Source organism: Seriola lalandi, unplaced genomic scaffold (assembly GCF_002814215.2).
Source record: "Seriola lalandi dorsalis isolate HSWRI2012SDOR001 ecotype SW California unplaced genomic scaffold, Sedor1 jcf7180002054689, whole genome shotgun sequence".
In the NCBI taxonomy this organism is placed as follows: Eukaryota; Metazoa; Chordata; class Actinopteri; order Carangiformes; family Carangidae; genus Seriola; species Seriola lalandi.
Genome location: NW_019525242.1, coordinates 811,921 through 828,165, shown reverse-complemented (window position 1 = coordinate 828,165; position 16,245 = coordinate 811,921). Strand labels below are relative to the sequence as shown.

General features: G+C 41.8%; 1 protein-coding gene across 1 annotated transcript in view; it reads right to left on the bottom strand.

The window, feature by feature from the left end:
- Positions 1–3,068, bottom strand: part of igfbp5b (insulin-like growth factor binding protein 5b) — a 12,698-nt gene extending 9,630 nt beyond the window's left edge. Inside the window, exon 1 of the mRNA XM_023423168.2 lies at positions 2,345–3,068. Coding sequence (XP_023278936.1) covers positions 2,345–2,678 — 334 coding nt within the window. The 5' untranslated portion in view covers positions 2,679–3,068. The remainder of the gene's footprint in view (positions 1–2,344) is intronic.
- Positions 3,069–16,245: the final 13,177 nt, after the last annotated feature.

Here is a 16,245-nt window from a genome sequence, read left to right as displayed (position 1 = left end):
GGGGGGGCTGTAGGATAGCAAAGATTCCTCTCTCCCATTGTTTAGCTGCCCCAGTCAATATTTAGTAGGCTGCACCTCTCATGGCCTCCTGAGTGTGGCGGACACTTGAGCTCCTCCTCCTCCTCCTCCTCCTCCTCCCTGTGTTTGCCTTGCTCAGCTGGTACAGCACACAGACAGCTGCAACCCCACACCACAGGAAACCAGAAGCTCACCTCAACAGTTCCCATCGGCGGAGCTGTTTGACAGAAGGCCCTTCAGAGGAAAGAGAGAGCCGGAGGCATTCTGCTGAATCACTGCGTTGTGACTGAGCGCCAATGCAATGAATGCAGCGCCAGAGGCAGGAAAAGATGCTCTGATTACCTCTGTGGGCCAACAAAGAAGTTAGGTTCCGTGTGTGTGTGTGTGTGTGTGCCTGTGTGTGTGTGTTTGTGTGTGTGTGTGTGTGTGTGTGTGTGTGTGTGCATGCAAAGCCAGAGTGAGACAAAACTGCCGGAGGTGTCATCACTCACAACAATGCACACCCAGACACCCACACAACCCCACCCAAGTACACGTGAAAGTAAACACACACACACACTTGAAATACACACACACACACACTTGAAACACATACACAAACACACAGCCTACCTTTACATGGACTCAGCGATCAATGCTTTGCAAAACGTGGTTTCCTGTGTATTTTCAGACTCCACACCACATTCTGCTCTAATGTCATTAAGAGGAGAGGTGAGGCTGCAGCTCGCTGGCTGCAAACACCCTAATGATTCTGTCAACAGCCAAAATGAGCCCAGTGGTAGCCTATTTTATAGAATGAGGCATGTGGCCAAAACCTTTGTGGTTACCACCTACTTATCTAGTTGTTGACAAGCTGCTAAAACTCTGAGTGACAGTGGACCTCTCTGCTGCACCAAGAAATGTCTTTAATCATTCAAGGCTATTGGCTCTGGCTCTCTGTCTGTCAGACTGTCTGTCTCTCTGCCTCTCTTTCTGTCTCTTTTCTCTCTCTCTCTGCGTCTCTCTCTCACGCACAGGCTACAGATTTAGTGGTAATCCGACTCTAAACACCACCCTAGGGGTACAGCCCGAAGACCTAAATCTATCTGAATTCTGCTTCAACAAGAACCCAAAAGTTTGTGCACCTCATGTGGTCGCTCTGTTCCCCACGCGTTTCCCCTCCAGCCTGGATCGCTCTCCACATCTCGAGTGGTTAGGTGCGAGTGATATTGGGAATGAAAGACATGAGACTCGAGTGCGCTCCGGCGTGAGGATGGAAAATCGCGGCGTTTGACAGACACTTGTTAAAGTGCTGAATATTAAAGGCGGCAATTTGCAGAATAAGCTCCACTTTAGGGGTTTCCTCATTTTCCCTCTCAATATTCCTCACATAAATAAGCGCTGCTTTGGCTCACAGAACGCTTTTGATAAAGTTTTTGAACATTTGTTTTTGCCAAGATCAACAGCAGAGACGGAGAGAGTTCTTAAAGGAAATGCGTTTAGTAATTGAAATGTAAATATATATATATATATATATATATATTAAAAAAAAAAACATGGAGCTGCCTGGATCAGTGTCAGCCTCTCTTAGGTCTTGCTAAACCGCAGTTCGACAGACACTGTCCCGCTACACGCTCTGCTCAGCCCGGGATCACACCATGTGCGCTTTCCGCAGCGGAGCGTCGAGCCGCCCGCAGCAGATTATCCGGCACCGGGCACACAACCAGAGTTTTTTTTTTTTTTTCTTCTTCCTTTTTGTTCACCCCGTGTTTTTTACTGTAAAGAGTCATTACGCGCAGCCTAACTCTACGGTGACAGTACAGCTGGATGCTGAGCCTGCGGCCATCAAGGTGCATTCGCTATGTCTCCACAAAGAGAGAGAAGAGCAGGAATAAGCTCCTGCAGCCAGTTTAATCAAGGCAGTGGATAAAAGTTAATCAGATGGCACCTCAAACCATCTGTCAAACAAACGGTCTGTCAGAGAGCACCGGTACCGGCTACTCCTGAGCCACAACAGCGGGTCTTCGGGTGAGGGAAGGGAACCACACAGGGTCCCTATGTGTGGGAGGAAAGGGAGGAAAATAAAGAAAAACCCAAAATATAACTGACCGAAAGCTGTTGGATCTGTCGTGAAAGATTCTCTGTTGTAGCCACTAGACATTGCAATACCACACGCACAACAGCACACAGTGGATTCCCGCATGGGACGAGATGTTATTAAACACAGATCCACAGAGGAGAGGGGAGACTGTCCTGCGCTACAGGAGACTTTTCAACAACTCTACTGATTTTAAAGGCTGGTTCCCGGCATGCATTCATTCAGCCAGCCAGCCGGTGCGGCTCTTACCTATGGGCGGGTGAGCAGGTTTGTATCCTTTCTCGTTGGTGCACACTCCCCTGCCGTGGAGAAGGGCGTGCAGGGGCTTCTCCTCCCCGCTCCTCGGCAGGCAGCGGAGGCCCTGGGTGCACGTCCCGGTGTAAACGCCGCACGCCTGCCCCTCAGACAGGGCGCACGTTAGGCAGCAGCCGCAGCCCGGCTCCTTGACCAGCTGGCAGCCGACCGGGACCGGAGGGCACATGGACAGCGCCTTCTGGTCACAAGGCTCGCACGGCACGTATGAGCCCAAGCACCCGGACAGCCCCAAGATAAATGTCACCAAGAGGCAAAAACTCAGAATCATTGTTGGTCTTCTCTTCAGTTATAGCATAAACCTCAAATGCGAAGAGGAGGGGAAAAAGTAGACTGGTCTAATGAACACAATGCCTCAGTCAGATAATCCGATTTTTACAGCTAAAGCCAAGAGTCTTTATCCAAGAGTGTTGCTATCTATTTAGAAAAAAAAAAACCAAAACATTAATTACAGGCTTGGAGCTGTGCACCGTGCAAAAAGAGTTCAAATGACAAGTTTCAAATATGTGTGCTATATTTTTCCCGAGGTACTGTCCTCTGCATGAGCAAAGCAATTCTTTGCACAAAATCTCAACTTCTCTCCCCCTTCAGCTTGGACTCCAATACTTTCTCCACCAGAGGTTTCCTGAGCAGACTGATCAACTTGAGAGCTGCCTTGCCTTTTTAAAAACAGCCGAGCCCAAACCCCTAACTATGAATACGCTAAACAGCAGGGAAGGGAGGCGCACTTGTTCCACGGCTTGGCAGGCGGCCAAACATTTTTTTTTTTCAGCAGCAGCAGCAGCAGCAGCAGGACGAGGATCGCTCTTTCACCCTGAATGCTGAACTGATGCCGAGGTACAAGAGGCAAAACGCAAAAACCTCATCAAAACATTTCATCAGCAGGTTTTGACTGGCTGGAGGCTTGTAGCTGTAAATTTTCTTTCAAAGTGCAAAATATGTCATAATCAACAAGTCATCCACACTCATATTGAGCCATAAAATCTCACTTTAGTGTCAAACAAGCTTATTTTTTATTTATTTTTTTTTTACAATGACTGAGATAATTCCCCTGGAGACCGATATAAACAACGTTATAAATAATAGATTTACAAATGGCATCTAATTCAAGATCACTGTGCCAAATTTAACTGAAAATGATGGAGTTTGAATTACAGATTCCTAGATTTGAAAACCGTCTTTTCTTTTGAAAAAAAAAAAAAACTTTTTTTATTCGGAAGGAAAAATCATTTTCTTACATCATGATTCTTCCCTGGCCATAAAAGATTAATCATCGGTAACCCCCCTATACTTGAGTCATAAGTGCCTCATTCTCACGGGTTTCAATGGAATATCCTCAGTTTAGTAAGGGGGAGCAGAGCGGAGCTGTGCTGCTTTGCATTCATGGTCGGAACAGACAAGAAAAAACGAAGAGTCTGTCAGAGGAGTGACCAGCACCTCACTGAAACACCGACTGGGGCTGTGCAGAGGACACTGGCACTGATAAGTCACCTTTAGAGCATGCACCTGTTGCTTCCATTGGACACCATTTATGTTGCAAATGTAGCCAGGAGGGGAACCAACCTACACGCCCCATTTTCTCTCCCTCTCTCTCTTTGACACACACACACACACACACACACACACACACACACACACACACATATATATACAAGAGGAAAAATAGAAAGTCATGTGCAGAGAAGAAAAGAGAAAAAAAAGGGGGGGGGGTGTCACGAACTCTGAGATTTGAGGCAACAGCCTGACAACTTAAGTGCAACTGGGCTCTATGATTTTATAGCCTGCACGCAGAATAATGCCTGATTGCTTCAGCGTGTGCTTTTCTTTCTCTTGCACCACATATATGCAGCCTGAACCAGTCTCAGTGAGGGCTGCTCTTTCCATCTCTGCAGGTTTAAAAGCTGACCACCCCCCGCCCCCCCCTCCACCCCCGTCCTGCAGTAACATTCAGGAAGCTGTATCCGTTAGTCCTCACTACATCCACTCTCACATTGATAAAAGTAATTTCCCAAACGTGGCTTTTTTTTTTTTCTTTTTAAACTGAGGATCCACAGAGAAGTGACGCCAGTTTAGCAGTTGACCACTAGAAGGCGCTGTTAACAATGATAAACTCTGTGGAGGAGCTCATCCTCCTGTCCTCTGCATGTAGCTTAGAAATCAGAGAAATGACCACATTAATGACACATAACTGCAAACCATGGCCCTAATAATGTACTCGACTCTGTACAGTAGACTCACAGAGTACATGCAGCTGCTGGATTGGTGCGCATGAAGCTAAAAATAGAGCTGCTGAAGTATTTATTTCATACTGAAAATGAAACGTTCCCCATGGAATCAGTGACTGAATAATTACATAATCTCACTTATATGAAATCAACTTCACATGGGCATTTTTTCTAATTTCCTTTGGAACCGCTCTCAAAAATGTGATTCACCACAACATTAGTATGGCACATGTTTAGTGTTTCCTTTATTTCAGTTCAGCTATGATTGTTTAAAACGCGGTTTACAGGGGATGTTGAAGGCTTCCATAACCACTGTTTACATATCTGGACTGTTTTTTTTTTTTTTTTTTTTTTTTTTTGGTTTTTTTTTTTTTTTTTTTTTTTTTCCTTCATGGCTTTTTCCTCTGGTTTCCCTTACATGCCTCCATCCGTGCTATCACTTCCCATCTTCTGCATTCAACCGTAAACATCTGGAACGGGCTGAAGTTTTTGTCAGAATTTAACACACAGGGACAAATCCTAAAAAAAAAAAAAAAAAAAATAGAGGTCACACATGAATCCAGCAGCCACAGAAACTGCGCTGAGTGAATTGTGACGGCTGAACGTTTCAGCAGCCAACCCCGGAGAAAAAAGTTGTGGTGAGTCAGTGTTCCCTCCAAAACCAGCAGGAGCGGCAAAACCCCTGCAAGAGCGAAGTAAGACATAAATCTGAGCTACTTTGGCCAAACCCGAGCAGCGATAATGAATGGGATTAAGACAGTAAAGCAGTGCGGATTAATGATGCATCCACCAAATCTCATCTGGGCATGAGACGATGGATGAGGAGACAGGACGACAAATGTCAAGGAGAATATTCTCCATTTAAAGATGAACAATATTATACATGTCGTGAGGGGAAGCAGTGTTGTTGTTTTCTTTCTCACTGCTAATCATAATTCCTCAAATATCTGTTCATGTATCAATCCATCTGCCCCTCCCTTCTTCTATTCACGCATCATTCTACTTAAGCAATGATGAAGTTTCACTCTGGACCCAAAGTGCAAACTCTCAAAGACTGAGTGGTTTCTTTGTGCGGTAGCATCGTTTGAATGCCAGAAGACTCATCACCTGGCACTGCACTTTCCCAGACTACATCTACGCTACTTAACTACTGGCAATTTCAGCGGCTCAGCAGTGTAAATGGCGTCCAAGTGAGCGTCATTTGGACTACTTGGGCTGAAGCATCATAATGGATCTACGTAACGGAGGCTTAAAGCTCGGCTCCCACTCCAAAACCAGAAAGTGCTGAGCAGCATTAGTTACGTTATTTTATTGGTGGATGTTTCTGCTGGATCTCAGCTATTATCAAAGGGGGGATAAGATGGAGTAAATGTCTTACAAGAGTTTTTCTATTTTTATTTTGATAAGTTAAGTTCTATCATTGTTGTTGTAGTTGAAACTGGACACAAGAAAACGTCACAGATTTCTTCAGATTTCATGAAAATCCTGCATTTGTTGCCATCTAGTGGTTGAATTGTTCACAGTACAAAGGTGATGTAGTATTGTACCATGGTGCAGTGTGACATCACTGGTGGGTGTAGCTGAAAGCAGAGCAACCTTAAATCTCACACGAGTCAGTGCAACAAAGACTTAACCCTCTTCCTAAGATCTTTTGCCAATTTGGCCTCACAAGACATTTTGCATCTTATAAATATTCTTATAATATTATATTAGTTTCAACTGTAGCACCAGAAAGAGGCTTGATGGCAAAACTTAACTTAGGTAAAAATACTCTGTAACAAGTATAGTCCTGTATTCAAAATGTTATTTAAGTACATTATTATTAGTAACAAAATCCACTTATCAAGTATCAAAAGTAAAAGTGGCCATACCTATTGACTGCATTAATGTATAAGTGTAGTTTAATTTTGTTAATTGGTTGAGGTGGAGCTAATTTGAACTATTATACATACTGTTGGGAAGTTTGATCATAGTATAATTTGTCTCTCTGAATTGGACTGAAATTGTATAGTAGAATAAAATTAAATGATAATGGAATGAAATGGACAAACCTGTGTAACATTCAAGCACTTCAAATTTGCACTTAAGTGCATCATTTGAATAGATGTACTTACTTACATTCCACGAAATGTTAATTGTTGGCACAAACTTTCGTCTCCTGCCTGACATTTGGATCTTGCTCCACATGTCTATTCTTGAGCCCATTGTCCACAACCCTACTTTCTCCCTTAAAGGTCACACCACTTCCTGCCAATGGCAACGATTGTTGCTACTGGACATAAACCATGACCTTCACAATTGTCCAATATGAACATAATTCCTGGGATAGTCAGATGTAGTTTGTAATAATATGGCTTTGTTTAAAAGTTACTTCTAACTGGTTGATGGATACATCCTGAGAGTTCAGCAGCAAAGAGGTTCAGCCGTGTTTTTTTTTTTTTTTTATGGCAAATCAATGGATTCACCTTCTCCCAGAAGAATGTCATTCATTGGTTAATGCATCAAACTTATTATTGAATTACTTTCCAATATTCAGCAAATGCAAAACATTTGGTGGCTGGGGTTGTTTTCATGGCTGTGGATAGATATTTGTGAGTAGTCTGGATGTAAGCCACAGATGTTTCAACACTATCTGCTTTGTATTTAACTAAAAACCAACAGGCATGGTTTGCACATTGCTTACTACTGATTTTATTATGTCAGCGTTATCTGCCAGTATGCTAAGCTCTTGTACTGTGTGAACAAACATCGTGTGACGTGCAGTACTTACTGTATGCATATGTGGAGTATGAGTTAAATTGTATGTTTATGTGTGTGTGTGTGTGTGTGTGTGTGTGAATGTGCCTGCGTGTGTGTGTGTTTGTGTGGTCAGGTGTATTTGTGTTTTACGTCCTTGCATTCCCCATAGATGGAAAATAACGAATGCCAGAGTACGCGGCTTGTAATTTTTCTTGTTCCACTTTGTCAAGTCGTCACTTTACATATACACAAGAGGAGTGCGTGATACACAAACACTCCTGGGCACACAAACAGTCCCATTTCCAAGGACATACAGAAAGGTGTTGTTGTGTATATCTGTTGAGACCAGACAGCACGGCTCCGGGAATAAACCTGTTAGCGGTCTGCAGTGTGTCATTTAAACTGCAGAATAAAACGAATAGGCTGTTCTGGAGTCAGTAACTTCTATAAAAGTGTGAGAAAGACATGAGGACGTGCAAATGTGAGTGTGCATGATAGAAAGCAATGAAGAAGGAAAGGAAAGAAGGGATTTGACCAACACACTGGGCACACAAAGAGCTTTGATTTACAGACATAATGGCCGAGGGCGGTTTTATTCTTTGTGAAAGCAGCGGATCTCTGTGCTGCAAAGAGCTCCTAAACCCAAAATTATTTCATTTGTCTGGGTTTCACTGGAGAGCTTGAATATGTTATTATGGTATAAATGCTGTTTCAGAGTCTTTTGTTTGCGGTGAAGAGTGAAAATATTGACTTTTTGGTGCATTAATATGGTCAAATTTTAATGAACCATATTGAATATCAGTGCAAAAAATATGAGCTATTGATATCTCCAATACAAAGACACTGATATCAGTATCAGCCTTGAAACATTTGAAATCCACACGACCAGACTAAATCTCATTTCGTAAATGACTGGAAAGAAAAGTTGGTGGTTTTAGCTGTTTTTGTGCATTGGCTCACACAAAGCAACTCCCAACTCATTCCTGAAATAAATAAATAAATCTCATAAATGTGGTTTATTTTCTAAAACACCAGATCGTTTGGAAGTGTGTGTGTGTATGTGTGTGTGTGTGTGTGTGTGTGTGTGTGTGTGTGCGCGCACAGAGCTTTTTAACTCACTAAATACTGAGAAGCCTTCAGCTTGCTCCTCGCTTGGACTGCAGTCCTCGCTTGGACTGCATCTTGACAGTGTTGCTATGGTGGCCTTGTCAACAGGGCGGTGAACTTTGCGGCAACAAGCGCCCCGTGGGTTTCCATTAACGTCGGATTGCCTCAGTGTGACCTGTATGATCTTGCAATGTGAGACCGTGCGAAGGCTTACCTGAGCGCTGTGATGGAAACTGCAGATTGAGATAAGCTGGCTGTTAAGTGTAAAAACCTTACACAAGTGGCAGTCTTTTTATAGTCTATTAATGTATGGTTGGCCTAAAGCATTTCCAAAACAAAGCCCAGTCAAACATGTGCATGAAGCCAGAGAGAGAGGCTGAGAGGAGGGGCATGCGGGCACCGTGGGATGGTTTTCCTTTTGTGGCCTGGTCCCCGGCCAAAAACCTTTAGCTTGAAATGGCTAACGCTTGGTTTTGTTAAAAGGTGATGTATTTGTGGTTTCTCCTCCCCACTGTTTCACTTCTTCAACCCCCAAGATGATCCACTTAAAGCTACATTTCTCTCTGACTCCTGCATATTTCACTATCTCACTCCTCATGCTTGTAATTGACAGGCCACCTTGCGCAATCAGCCTGAGAAAAGAGTTTTCTGTTTTTTATTGTGTGTACGTGAGCATGTGTGCGCATGGAGGCAGCAGGCCAGGTCAAAAGTGACTAACAAATATACTGACAAATATTTGAATTCAAGTATTCTTGATAAACACTTTCAAACAATGTCTTCAATTTGTCAGTTTAGGTATTTAGCTAATGCTCCCATCCAGAATGTCTTACAAGATCAACATTATAATTCTTTGCTATAAATTAAACTGAATTCCTGTGATGTCAACATTTCAAGAAACTATGGAAAACAACTATACACTAAAGAAGTGCTGTGCTGAAATAAATAATAAAGTAAAAAAAAGAAAGAAAAAAAATCAAAACTGACCGGACATGACTTCTAGTAACTTCTATGTAAAAGAGCTATGTTTTATTAGAATAGCTATCGGAAAATGAACTAAATATAAGCAGTCAGTTGTATTTATGCATTTATATAAAAATAAAAAGTCAGTTTAATGAATGCAATAAAATAAACAGTGTAGGGAAAAAGAAAATATTCTCAAGCAAATTAGGTTCCTGTCAGTCCCTTTTGGGGCCAAAACTGGTGCCTATTACTTTTATCATAGCTGTGCCAACATGCCCCTTTCAGTGCCAGATGCTACAACAGCTCCAGGCTAAAAGACTCTGATACCGGGCAGCTCAGGTACTGTATGTGCCAACCTTTGGGTATGAATGGCATTTTGGACAGTAAGAGACAATCTGGCAGAGGCTGAACCTCACTAAGCTTAGTGCCAGGACTCAGCTGGAGAGCAGATCAAACACATTAGCATGCTAGCATGATACGCCAGGCCCTACATGCGTGTATGTGTGTGTGTGTGTGTGTGTGTGTGTGTGTGTAGGTGAGATAGATTTGGGCACAGGGAGGCAGAAAGAAAGCAAATCGAAATGATATGGAGCAGCAGTTTAGACAAAACAAGACTCTAGCAAATGCTAGCAGATCTATGAGGTTGTAACCTACTGTTGCACAGCAGTGCTTTGAGCTACATGCTAACAATAGTATGGCAACGTGCTACCAATTACAGGCTTACAATGCTAACATGCTAATGGTTAGCGGATATGATGTTTACAAGCCTATGGTCACCAAATTAGTGTTTGCAGGCTAATATATGCTAATTAACACTGAGACTGATGGAAGCGTGACTAGGGTTGTTGGAATGTTTCAATAAACCAAACTCTTGGATTAATTTAAATTTTGAGCACATGATGACACTGAGTGGAAAGTTAAGGGATCACTGAAGTCAGCCGGATTCATCCTCTGGGAACCATGAATGTCTGTACAAACTCTCATGCCTTTGAGATCTTTCAGTCTGGACCAACATCACTATCGACACAGCCACGCTACTAGCATAGCTAAATCTGCTTATTTAAAGTTGTCTTTTGTGTCCTTTACACAGCAGCTTTCCAAATGACAACAAGTCATCTTGGACAAGCAATTATATACAAACGAGAATATGGATTAAACTCCTTGCTGTGCTGCTGCAAACATTTCTGCAGACCACAAACTTATTTGACTCATTTTCCTGTTTTGTTGAGGGAGCAGCAATCTGTTTTATTGAGCATCACTGAGCGAAGGCCTGAGTGTTATTTTTGTATTTTCTGACATCATTCATAGCTGTTACCATAACACTTTACTTGCCAGTTTAATTGTTGAGATATAGGGATACAATGACATCACTAGAGAGACAAAGGGACAAATACATGCCTTGACCTTTTAACATCCATTGTGCTCCTTTTATTTGCCCTTACATAGCCATTAAGTTGGAAAGATGTTTTGTACAACATCATCCAACAGTATATATTCTGTATCAGCTCGTTTAAACTCTTCACTGAAGATGCATGTTGTTTACACCATGGGAAATATTCCAGAGATGTTTTTTTTTTCATTGCTCAAATGAAAATATTCATGAGGCCTTCTGCATCAATTTATTCACGTTAAACATAAATTCAGTCTGACATATTTGGTATCTTTGAAAACTTTGGGATTTCCACTAGAATTTAAAATAAAGGTTTGTCGGTTTGGCTGCACAGCAAGAGTTTGTAATGATTGACCCAGCAGCAGGTCAGTGGGTTTAAGAGGTTACAACTGCCCATTTTCATCTAAACCACCTATTGACAGGCAAAAGCTGAGGTGAATATATAACCGTAATGTCCTGTATCTCTGTGTGCTCACAACCTTTTCAAGTGTTATACAATCGGCCAAAGTAGCTGTGCAAAATGCAACAGTGCGGTTAATAATTTTTATATTCAGTATTCTTGGTTTGTGGGAGTAGTGGTTAGACCCGGGAGCTGCAGGCCAGGTGCAACTTTAATGACGTAGCACAACACAAAACAGTAGCTTAGTGACTTGCACAGGAGAGTAAAAGGCGTTGAGGGGTCAGTAAGTTAATTATGACTAAATGGTGACCCTCTGGACTGTCTGACCTGTAAGCAAGAGTAAGACTTTCTTAATAATATCCAGCTGCAGAAATCTAATTTTTATTACATGTTAATATCCATTATTATCTATTTCTATATGGGTGGTGTATTGCTGTGTATTGTGTTGGAAGTACTGTAGGCTTATTTTAAACAGATGGTAGAATTAAGGATAAAGACTATGCATACCAGTATATATGTAGGTGTACAGTAAGGATGGGCAATATTACACAGTATGGTTCCAATCAATACCAGAGCCAGAATGAATAATATCGATACAGATACTTTATATTATGAAAAGTGGCTAATGTACTATCATGTTTTTACACGGATTGGTTGCCAACCGTTAATGTTGATAGTCAAAACAAGTTGTAGTTGGTTAACTTTAAACACTGACCCACCCATCTCTAGTGTGAGTATTTTAGGATGGATAACATGGTGAGTTTACACAGGTTTACAAAGTTTACTGACAAATCACCCACAGACCCAAGTTTTACAAGGCAAGTGAGTGAAACCCAAACCATCCCACAGCCTGTTATAATTACAAAAACAGCAGTCCACATGTGTTAATCAACAAGAAGTAACACGCTGGTATGTTTGTGATTTAAAATACACGTGCATCAGCTGTGTTTTAACTAGTACAAATTTGTGCACAGCACACAGATGATATAAAATGGATTGAGCTTTGGTAAGTGTTCGCCCATGTTCTCAGTCACTGCTGTTGGCAGAAATGGATCCCAGCCTGAAGCAGTGAAGAAGTGTTCACTGAGCACTACACGTCCATTGTGCTTTGGCTTGAGAAGATTCACCTATTGTGGATGTCAACTTTTTTGGGCCCTGAGTCCAATCAAATATTGATTAAATATGTACTTGATTCTGTAAATTTGGCACACACTCTTCACAAAGACTGGAGGTCCTGATTGAAAGTTGTTGAGGTTATGAACTTAAATCATTGATATGATGTAAATCAAAGTTTAACTGGAGAATGCGACTTCTGAAGCTGATGCAACACGATCCAGTAGAGAGAAGATTTCTCACGTACAGTTTTGTTGCAGAGTGAAGCTTCTTCCCTTTAGAATTGATATGAGCTGATGTGACCTGTTGCCAGTGACAACTGTCGTTATAACAGGTCGAAGCGTCAACGGCGACTAAAAATGAGAAGCTGCGCATCTTCTTTGTCAATATGAAAGGGAGGAGCGATAACAGATTTTATTAGCAAATCCATGAACTACCAGTGTAGAAGAAACGTTCCTTATCTTTACTCACCCACAGCTGTCTTCAGCGGTGGAAAGCATTGCCAATGTTAACTCTTGTCTCTATCACGTCTTTTTTTCTACCAAATTCTGTAGGCTAACCAGCTACCCCCGGCCTGTCTCATCACTTTCCGATAATGATTCACTGTAGCCTCCAGGCTGCCCAGAAGACGTAGCGCTGCTCAGAGGACGTATTATAACCTCATGTATTATAAAGAGAAGGATGGCTGAAATTCTTGTCAAGCGACAATTTCCACCACCTGCTCCTGGGAAGAAACTACATTTCAGAGAAAACTTACAAATAGCCCCTTTAAAGGGAGCGCTGCTGCAACTCTGGGAGGCTGAGGTGGACAAAACACAACAGAGTACAGTAAGAAAATAATTGGATTTATTTTTAGCTGATACCAATCCATGCAGATGCCTGGATCGGCCCTGATGCCAACTCTGTTCTTGGGACATGTCGTGCGTTTGCCATATTTTGTAATTGCACAAGAAGCATCAGTCTCTGAATGATGGCTGGTGTCCCCTGACCTGCAATCTGTTATTTTTTTTAAAGCCTTCAGTCTCAACAATCATACAAAAACCTATTGCTGAGAGGAGTTTTCTAGTGGAGTCTTGTCACTTTTCTCAGCAAACCTCTGCCAACTGTAACAACAGGACATGTTTTGCACTAGTGCTGCACAGACTGCAGCATTTTCAGCTGTGCGCTGTTTTGCAGTGGCTCAAGTGAAAAAACAAAAAGAAATTTGGCTGAGCTGCAAATCAGAAATTACACCCCAATTGTTGGTGTAAGGGTATTTAGCAAACTGCAGACATAAAACTTTGCCTCTGGATGTGAGTTTTCCAGCTTTTTGATTAGAGAGTGGGTTTGAATTTTGATTTGGTCAAGGCTCTGGTTGTGACTGCAATGCTATAGAGAATCCCAAACGGGCCTGAGTGGACACAGAGGCTTTTGCAGAGTATGTAATTACATAGTAAATTATTCAGTGGGTCCAAACCAAAACATAAAGGCATTCATTTTCAAAACCAGCTTACAAGGAAGCCTCTGGCAACACAGAGCCACACTCTTTAAAAAAAAAAAAAGGAGACCTTCGACATATGCTGGAACCATGTACCTGGAAGTGGTTTATTGTTTTTGTAAAGAAGGATGAAGCATTGCATTTCTTTTTTTTTTCATATGGCCTCAGTGAAATATTGTCAATAAATATGAACTGAACACGTCATACATGCTGCAGGGACCAGTGAGTTGTATCTTGGCTTTAAGTATCAAAAAAGAGTGTGTAAAATAGCAAGATACACACCATAAAAGTGACAGCAGAGACTCAGTGATGACAGAAAAAGAGGGAGAGAAAGAGGGAGATATATTGAATGAGCCTGATGGGTTTGGCCATGACTTTGATTTAGTGTAAGCATATCCAACTGGTGTATTTGTACAGGCAGAAAATACCCAATGGATCCTGTGTCTTAAAAACTTAATACAAAGCACAACTGACTTCTGTGAAGAGTTGAGCATTCCTCCTCAAGCGGAACATCCTCTTCCTCATGCAATAATTAAGGCACGATGGAGCTTTTCGAGGCGCAGTGCCGAAATATGATACATGAGTTAGGATTTTGTTCAAAGTCAGCGAAATAAGCTCATCATATCACGTCTGAGACATCAGGGTCTGTGGTTATGGTTTTGACCTCTGAGACGACCTCTGCTGCTCAATTACATTTTTCTTCCCCGCATTATTTTCCTGAGTTTGTGGATCTTTTTGTATCACCATGAATGGTGATGATGAGGAGTGGAAAGTGAAAAGATATAGTTTGTGTTTATCATATAAAAAAGAGATCTAAATGTGCTCATTTCATCCGGAGAGTGAGAAGATTGACAAGGACTGAACTATAGTTCTGGGAAAGCCTTTTTGAAAGGTTTTGTTGGTATGTGGGAAAGACTGGGAAACAGCTAGCCTACCTCAGTCCAAAGCTAAAGATAGCAACTCTGAAGCTAATCAACATGTTGGGTCAACATGTCAAACTGTTGTGTTATGCAGAGTATACCGACCATGTCATGTGTCTTGGTGAACAACGGCCGTTTCCAGTGGCTTTGTGCTTCTTCACTGTCATGGTGAGGTTGCCAAGTTTGGTACCATCAAAAACAAAATATCTATTGTTATTAAAAGCAGGGTTTTCTGCTTCATTTCAAATAGTTTTTCTCCAGTTTTCATTTTACTACTTCCTGGTTGTGTGAAACAATGTGTTGGCATCACACCATTTCAAATGAATGAGAGCATCTGACTTATTGTTCTACTCATGGAGGACCCTGTATACATTGGCAAGAAAAACTGTTAAAATAGTTTGGAATGGCCGGAACAAGGTCACAAGTGTGGACAAACACAATGTGATTTAAAGGGGCTATTTGTATGTTTTCTCTGGGACCGAACGTGTTTTCTTTCTCGTTTTCTTGGTGGTGGTGATTGTTGTTTGATAAGAGCTTCAGCCATCGTTGTCTTTATAATACAAGAGGTTATATTATGCCTGAGAAGTGCTACATCTTCAGGGCAGACTGGATGCTAAAGTGAGTCGCTATCGGAAAGTGACAAGACAGGCCGGAGCTAGCTGATTACCATGCAAGCCTCAGTAGAAGAAAAAATGTGATAGAGACAAGAGTTAACATTGGTGTTGTTTTCCACCTCTGGTGACAGCTAGTGGTGTGTAAAGGAATGAAGATCGATGCTGATCTCACAACGTTTCTTGTAGACTGGTAAGTAAACAGCTGTTAATGCTAACGCTGGCTATGAAGCAACACTTACAAATAGCTCCTTTTAGCTAATAACACACAAGCAATTGTAATTATTCGTGGCTTTATTGAACTCAACATTCACAGTCCTGGTGGATCCTGGATTTAATAACCAGTTGAACCTCCTTTGGCACCAATAACCTCAAACTCTTCCAGTAGATGCTCATCAGACCTGAACAATGTTCAATAGGAATTCTGGACCATTTTTCCTACAGAGTTGCTTCGATGATGTTGAGCTGTCCAGGTCCAGAGGCACCAAAGCCCCAAATCATGATGCTTGATCCCCTGTACTGTTTTCATGTTGGTACACAGTGCCCCTTTTACACCATACATATAGCTACATATTCTTCCCAAACCATTCAACGTTAGTTTCGTGGTCCACAAAACATTTTTCCAGTAGTGTTGTAGAGAGTCAAGCTGCTGTTTGGCAAATTTCATGTGCAGTGATGTTTGTTTTCTTGGAGAGCAGCAGCTTCCTCTGTTGGTGTCCTGCCATGGACATCATGCTCCATACAAACATGCACCATGATCTGTGTATGGTCGACTCATGAACAGAGATGTTAACCAGCTTCAGTGATTCCTTTAAGCCTTTAGCTGTTACTCTGAGGTTCTTTTTTACGTTACTGATAATTTTGCATTGTGTTTTTAGTGTCATCTTAGCTGAACA